The sequence below is a fragment of the Varanus komodoensis genome, unplaced genomic scaffold (assembly GCF_004798865.1).
Source record: "Varanus komodoensis strain SLA01 unplaced genomic scaffold, ASM479886v1 scaffold79, whole genome shotgun sequence".
Lineage (NCBI taxonomy): Eukaryota > Metazoa > Chordata > Lepidosauria > Squamata > Varanidae > Varanus > Varanus komodoensis.
In genome coordinates this window covers 772,689-780,077 of record NW_025336467.1, presented here as the reverse complement: position 1 = coordinate 780,077, position 7,389 = coordinate 772,689, and the positions used below count along the sequence as shown (strand labels likewise).

Genomic DNA, 7,389 nt, shown 5'->3' with positions numbered 1-7,389 from the left:
CAGGCAGGCAGGCGGGCGCTGGCTCGGGCGCCGCGATGCGCGTCCATCGGCGCGCCGCTGGCTCCGCTCCCGCTCTGCGGGCCGAGGGGGCGCGCCCGGCGGCGGCGGTGGACCGGCTGTCCCGGGACAGCGCCTGGGCGGCGCCGCGGCTCCCGAATCTGCATAGTGGCTACCCGCTTGGCAAAGGGGCAAAAGCCAAAAGAGCGCTTGGACGGGGCGGGCAAATCGCGCATTCGGGGTTCGGGGGCCGAAAAGCGCCGGCGTAATTCTCTCGGTAAACTTCGGACAGCCTTCCTCTAAATTACGAACTGTCGGCTCTAACTTGCAAGTACTTTTCCGCAGTGGGTTTAAGTAGTCTCCGGAGAAGCGGCGAGTTTGTGCTCGCTTCGGCAGCACATATACTAAAATTGGAACGATACAGAGAAGATTAGCATGGCCCCTGCGCAAGGATGACACGCAAATTCGTGAAGCGTTCCATATTTTGCAGCCCCCGAACCGACTTTTTTCCCGCAGAACTGGCGAGCTTGCACGGCGCGTTTGCAAACCCGGCGAGCTTGCAAGGAGCGCTTTGCAAACCCGGCGAGCTTGCACGGCGCGTTTGCAAACCCGGCGAGCTTGCAAAGAGACCTATCGGCCACGCATAGCCCGGAGCGGTTCGGATGTGCGGGACTTCGGGCGCGACGCCGCTCTTGTTCCCGCGAACATAATTCGGAGCGCAATCGATGCACTTTCTGGGCTCTTTAATTTTTGCTCGGGAAGGGTCCTAAAACGCGGCCCCTTTTCCAGCCTCTGAAAAGCGCTCCCCGCAATTCTGAGTAAGCAACGGCAGCCTCTTAATTCCTTTCAGTGCCGCTGCTTCAATCAATCAATCAATCAATCAATCCCTGTTACTGTAATCATAATCCGGGGACGTGGTTGTCAACAATTATGAATTCTTGCAATTCAAAGGCAATATAAGAATATTGCCTTAATATGTCTTTGCTTTTAATATGTCCATGCACATCAATTAATGGGTCTTTAAAAATATCGTTTAATATTTTAAACAAAGTTGGAATATTGATTAAGATAGTTTAAACATTAAACATTTTAAATAACTCTTAAAATATTATTTAAAATATTGTTTGGGCGGGACACCCTATGTTTATTAAATAAACACCCTAAATGTCAACTATTTTAAATAATATTTTAAAACAGTATTTTAATATTTTAGGCAATATTTCAGATCGTGTTTTTAAACAATATTATTCCGTGTGCCTCGACATTTCCAGTGTGTAAGACTAGGCATCTCTGCCCTAAGAGTTTAAAACTGGACGCAAGGCTGCATGTTTCATATTCTATTTTTTGTCTTTTGCTTCTGAAGCACTTCTGGGTGCACGGATCAGTCAATCTGCAACTTTTGGTTAAAGATAACTTGAAAGCTTGCCTGAAAAGCAAGGAAAGGGATTAAAAAGCAAGTGATAGTACTAGGTTTTGCTAATAATCGATTTGTTTATTTAAAACTTTTGTATGCAATCCCTTATGCTTTGAGATTTATAAAGGGTGGAATAAAAAGGACGAGGACAGAAATTGTTCATTGATGCCGGGAAGGTGGACAGTCTGGACGGGTTGGTGAACTGGCAAGGAGATTTTTGCTACACGAGAAAAAATATGGAACGCTTCACGAATTTGCGTGTCATCCTTGCGCAGGGGCCATGCTAATCTTCTCTGTATCGTTCCAATTTTAGTATATGTGCTGCCGAAGCGAGCACAAACTTAGCCCTAACACGCTTCTCCTTTAAACCCTTCCGCTAATTACACTGCTAAAGTCATGGTAGATACTGATGAACCTAACTTATCAATTTCTTCAAGCTATTCCACACGTACTCGTCGTCTCTTCCTGGAATAAATTAGTTTCAGGGTAAATTGGCAAGCTTTTTATTCTTCCATACGCCTTGCACAGCACGACGGGAATCTGCGTATGCAAATCAGCACTTTCCTATGTTAGGATTAGATTAGCAGGACTTTTCAGGGTCCTCCCATGCAAGCCATCTGTCTATTAAACTACCCAAAAAGAAACGGACATTTGAATCCGCCCCAGTAAGTGGGATAGTTTTTACCCAAGAAGAAGTATACTTCTCAGGAGGGTCATGTAGTTAACTTTATTTTTGTTTGGGCACTTTTATCAGGCACTCACTTAGACAGCAGTAGAGGAGGGTGTCCTTAGCATGCCAAAGGCAGCCTGCGCAGGCGCAGGGAGGTAGGGCAGCTGGAAGGGTGCTGGGTAAGTAGGAAAGCTATGGAAGGAGTTCATTTGTGGCGGCGGGGGGAAGAGGAAGGAGAGCACAGCTGCATTCTTGCACAGAAGTTATAAATGCAAGTGGATGCTAAATTGGCCTCGAAGCTATTGGTCGTAGTGGTGATGAGTTTTCCTAGCATTCCGATGGAGGAAAACCATGCAATGTTCATCCTTTATAGATCCCGATTGTCGTTTGTTTGAACTGGTTTGCAACACTGGAATCTCTCCAGGGTTGAGAGAAAGCATGTGCGGATAAAGCACCATAGCTGCCAAAATGGTTTGCAAATGCAGCTCGCGTTGTGTCGATGTGCATGCAGACACGTGAAAAAACATGCAAAAACATGGCTGCAGAGCTTCGCATACTCCCTTCTTGGCCAACCACTTGCAATCTCCAGAAATCATCATACGAAGGAGGACCATACCATGAGTCTGGATTCAGGTTGCGATTAAGGCTAAAGTTGGGATAAGGCAGTGATATAAGCCACTTTTATTTTTAAAGAAAAAAGCAGGACATAAAAATAAATTAATAATAATAACAATAAAGTAAGACCAGTTCAAAGACCACCACCCAAGGTTTTATCAAATCAGCCAGATCCAGTTTTCAACCTGAAAATCATATTAGCTTAAAGACAAGCATAGCAATATCAGTAGTTAGACAAGGTTGCAGGTAGCATGTTCAAAATGCTCAGAGAAGCAAAGCAGGAAAAGCTAAGGGTGCTATCCCAGGCAAATTAAAGAAAAAAAGGCCTACAGCTCCCTGCGGATCCTTTTCCCGTGATCCTAAACTTCATAGGATCGCACCTTAAATGCCATAAAAATGGTGTTGGGATGTCCCATGAGTTTCCTGGTTAAATCGTACTTGCATGTTGGGTAACAAGGATATAGACCCTGCATTGACTAGAGCCTTATAGAATTTTTGCCCCAAAATGCACGGAGGGTACCAGGTTAGCATAACGACTTCGTTCATCAGTGATGTTTCTTTGATTCCAAGCAGAGATTGCATCTGGAGAGTGTCCCCGTGCGGCTCATCCCGGGGAGATGCGATGGATCTAGGATACGTCTGCGAATGGGAGAAGCGCCCCAAGAATAACTACTGCCCATCCATCCCACTGGTCTGTGCCTGGTCCTGTCGCAACCTTATTGCTTTCACCACTGACCTGAAAAATGAAGAGGAAAAAGGTAATTTCGTATGGGCGGTTGGTCTGCCTGCCGAGGTATTTATTTATTTAGAAAGCTGCTATGCCGCCCCATTCGCCGAAGCCTTGGGGTGGCTCACAACAATGAATAAATAATAACAATATAAAAACAATATAATTGAAGACGTCCTGGACAAAGATGTAAAATCAATAAATAATATTAGCAAATAAAATACTCTTTTAATAATCTTTACCCCTTTTTTGGCAGCAAGACAGGAAACATGGTTTGAAGACACAAAGTGCCAGGAGAAAAAGACTGCCCACCCAATGAAAATTATTATTATACTGCATTTATCTTCCACTTTTGGGCAGAACTCAAGGCAGCGTACTGAGCTATCCAGCTCTCCACTTTATCCTCACCACAACAACCCTGTGACATAGTCTGGCTGATCACGATAAAGAACCGTGATAACTACACAGGGTTGCTTGTTGTGATACCCTGTTTCCCTGAAAATAACTGGAAAATAAGCCCTAGCACGATTTTTCAGGATACTCGTAATATAAGCCCTACCCCCAAAATAAGCCCCAGTTAAGATCGTCAGCCAGACGGACACACTTAGTATGTCTGTTGCAACACAATTTGGGGTTTGGTGAGTTAGGACAGTGTTCCAGAAGATGACATGACTGTATTTGAATAAATGTAGATTTTTGTACATGAATGAATGGATAAATGTAGATTGTTGTACATGAAAAAATAAGGCATCACCTGAAAATAAGCCCTAGATCAGGAGTCCTCAAACTTCCTGCACAGGGGGCCAGTTGCCAGCGGTGGCCAAGGGCGAGGCGAGGTGGGGGGGGTTGCGCAGGGCGAGGTGCCAGCTTGCTCGTGAGGAGCTCATTTTCTCCGATTGAATCCAAAACGACCTCCTCGCGAGCAAGCTGCACGCACGCCCATTGGGTGCAAAACCTGTGGGGTGGGCCGGTTAAAAGGGCATGGTGGGCTGGATCTGGCCCATGGGCCTTAGTTTGAGGACCCTTGCCCTAATGCATCTTTTGGAGCAGAAATTAATATAAGACCCGGTCTTATTATCGGGGAAACACGGTATATGCCCAAGTCTTCATGCATTTCTTTGTGGGCGTCTTCTGAATCTTACTAGGAAACTGTCCCCCGTGGAATAACCAAGCTGGCTAAGGATCATGGGAGCTGTAGTCCAGTATATTTGGAGGGCATCAAGTTGGGGAGGGCTCGTTTATGCTGCCAAAGGCCAGTTTTGCCCCCTCTGCTCAGGACGGCATCTCTGGCAGCCACTCATCCTTGCGGTGTGTGCCTTTGTTCCTTCTTTTGGGCGTTCATTTCGGCCCTTTCTTTCTCCGGTTTCCCTCCTTAGATCTCACCCACATGATCCACATCCTCGACACAGAGCACCCCTGGGATGTCTGCTCCATTGACACGGGACATGTTGAAATTGTCACCTGCTTGGAGTGGGACCAGTCAGGTGAGAGGGTGTGATGCGGCTGCTCTGTGCGGTGGGACAGTTCCGGTGCGGGAGGCCCCGAGGGAGGCGAGGGAGAAGGGCTGGCTGGGGAAGGGTTCTCTCCTCCGCAGATTCCCAAAGTTCCCAATAGCTCTCCGCTCAACCCTTGTCCCATCAGGCAAAGCTGAGTGCTTCTGCTGCAAGGAGGGAGAATCGCAGGACCCAGCTACAGTCCTTCTGGGGTCCCTGAGTGAGCATTTCACAGTCCCCTCCATATCACTGGATGAATTCTTGGCTTTTTATGCTCTCCTCTTCCTTCCAGAAAGCCTTTCCTGGGAGTTCTAAGCTAAAATATTTCTTTGTTTGTTTTATTTAGAAAATTTGTATGCCGCCCCGTTCGCCGAAGCCTCGGGGCAGCTCACAAATATATCAATTGAAATATTATACAGTAAAAATATAAAACAGGTTAACAATATAAAATAAGTCACCCTGGCCGAAGAATAAAATAAATAAATAGTATTAACAGTTAAAATGATTTTTGAATAAAAAGGTCTTCGCCTGGCACCGAAAAACAAATAACGTCGGCACCAGGCGGACCTCTCTGGGAAGCGCATTCCATAGATTGGGCGCCACCGCAGAGAAAGCCCTTCTCCGAGTACCTACCCTCCTAATTTCCTTCACGAAAGGTTCCCGGAGAAGGGCCTCTCCTGCTGATCTCGGGGTGGGCGGGCATATATGGACGTAAGCGCTCCTTCAGGTAACCAGGACCCAAGCCGTTTAGGGCCTTATAGGTCATCACCAACACCTTGAATTGGTCCCGAACTTCAATGGGAAGCCATTGAAGCTGATGGAGAACTGGAGTCATGTGAACATAACAACCAGTCCCCGTCAGCAGCCTGGCAGCTCTATTTTGAACCAATTGAAGTATCCGGACCGTCTTCAAGGGTAGCCCCACGTAGAGCGCATTACAGAAGTCAAGGCGGGAAGTCACCAGCGCGTGTGTCACTGTCGCCAGGCAGTCGTTCTCCAGGTAGGGGCGCAGCTGATAGATCAGCCGAAGCTGAAGGAAGGCGCTCCTCGCCACCGCTGTCACCTGAGCTTCCAATGAAAGCTCTGGGTCGAGGAGCACTCCCAAGCTGCGGACCTTGTCCCTAGGAGGGAGTGCAACCCCATTCAGGACAAGGTTCAATTCACCCTCACTGAAGCCCGATCTGCCAACCAACAGGACCTCCGTCTTGTCTGGATTGAGCTTCAGTTTATTGGCCCTCATCCATCCCATTACCTCGGCCAGGCACTGGTTCAGCACAGCCACCGCCTCACCTGGATTGGTTGAAAACGAGAGGTAGAGCTGGGTATCATCAGCGTACTGATGATTCCGCAGCCCACACCTCCTGCTGACCTCTCCCAGCGGTTTCATGTAGATGTTAAACAGCAAAGGGGACAAAATAGAGCCCTGCGGGACTCCATGGCATAGCTGCCATGGCGCAGAGCCACAGTCCCCCAGCACCACCTTCTGGAAACGGCCGTTGAGATAGGAGCGGAACCACTGCAAAGCAGTGCCTCCGGCCCCCAATCCCGCTAGCCTATCCAGAAGGATTCCCTGGTCGATGGTATCGAAAGCTGCTGAGAGGTCCAGAAGAACCAACAGGGACGCACTCCCCCTGTCCTTCTCCCTGCACAGGTCATTGTACAGGGCGACCAAGACAGATTCAGTACCGTACCCGGGTCTGAAGCCGGACTGAAATGGGTCCAGATAATCAGTTTCATCCAAGAGAGCTTGGAGTTGTCCCGCCACCACCCGCTCCAACACCTTGCCCAGAAACGGGATGATGGCCACTGGTCTATAATTAGTGGCCATCTCTGGATCCAGTGACGCTTTCTTCAGGACCGGTCGGACTACTGCCTCCTTTAAAGGGGCAGGCACCCGACCCTCCCTCAGAAAAGCGTTAACCACTTCCAAGATCCAGATCCCAATCCCGAGCTTGGAATTATTTATTAACCAAGACGGGCAAGGGTCCAATAGGCAAGTGGTGGGACGTACTCGTCCAAGCACCTTGTCCACATCATCGGGCCGCAATAACTGAAATTCATCCATTAATTTTGGACCAGATGGCAGCATTGGTATCTCCCCAGAAACCTCTGAGTCACTAGTAGAGTCCAGCTTGTGACGAATCTGAGCGATTTTCTCCCCGAAATGCTTGGCAAAGTCGTCACAGCGGGCCTTCGAGGGTGGAACCGGATTTTTCTTAGGACCTGGACGAACCAGGCCTTGCACCACTCGAAAAAGCTCCGCCGAACGGCATTGTGAGGAGCCAATGGAAACGGAAAAGAATTTCTTTTTCGCCGCCCTCACCGCCACAGCACAGGCCCGATAATGGGCTCTCAAGTGTGTTCGGTCAGATTCATCCCGTGATTTCCTCCACCTATGCTCTAGCCGTCTCCCAACCTGCTTCATCGCCCGCTCTTCCCCTTGGTATACACCTGAATTGCGGGCGATGAAGCA

At 48.4% G+C, this 7,389-nt stretch overlaps 1 protein-coding gene and 2 non-coding genes across 6 annotated transcripts in view; 2 read left to right on the top strand and 1 right to left on the bottom strand.

Moving 5' to 3' along the window:
* The first annotated feature begins 377 nt into the window (after positions 1–377).
* On the top strand, positions 378–484 carry LOC123035402. The gene has a single exon (XR_006416926.1). It is a non-coding gene; the product is annotated as a U6 spliceosomal RNA (small nuclear RNA).
* Positions 485–1,641: 1,157 nt separating this feature from the next.
* On the bottom strand, positions 1,642–1,748 carry LOC123035401. The gene has a single exon (XR_006416925.1). It is a non-coding gene; the product is annotated as a U6 spliceosomal RNA (small nuclear RNA).
* Positions 1,749–2,013: 265 nt separating this feature from the next.
* Positions 2,014–7,389, top strand: part of MED16 (mediator complex subunit 16) — a 20,928-nt gene continuing 15,552 nt past the window's right edge. Inside the window, exons 1-3 of one of the 4 annotated variants that reach the window (XM_044453468.1) lie at positions 2,014–2,076; positions 3,270–3,454; positions 4,800–4,907. In XM_044453468.1, the coding sequence (XP_044309403.1) occupies positions 2,018–2,076; positions 3,270–3,454; positions 4,800–4,907 (352 nt within the window). In that variant the 5' untranslated portion in view covers positions 2,014–2,017. Of the gene's footprint in view, positions 2,077–2,214; positions 2,261–2,415; positions 2,715–3,184; positions 3,455–4,799; positions 4,908–7,389 lie in introns of those variants that run through there. The other 3 variants (XM_044453469.1, XM_044453466.1, XM_044453467.1) reach the window with 3 other exon arrangements.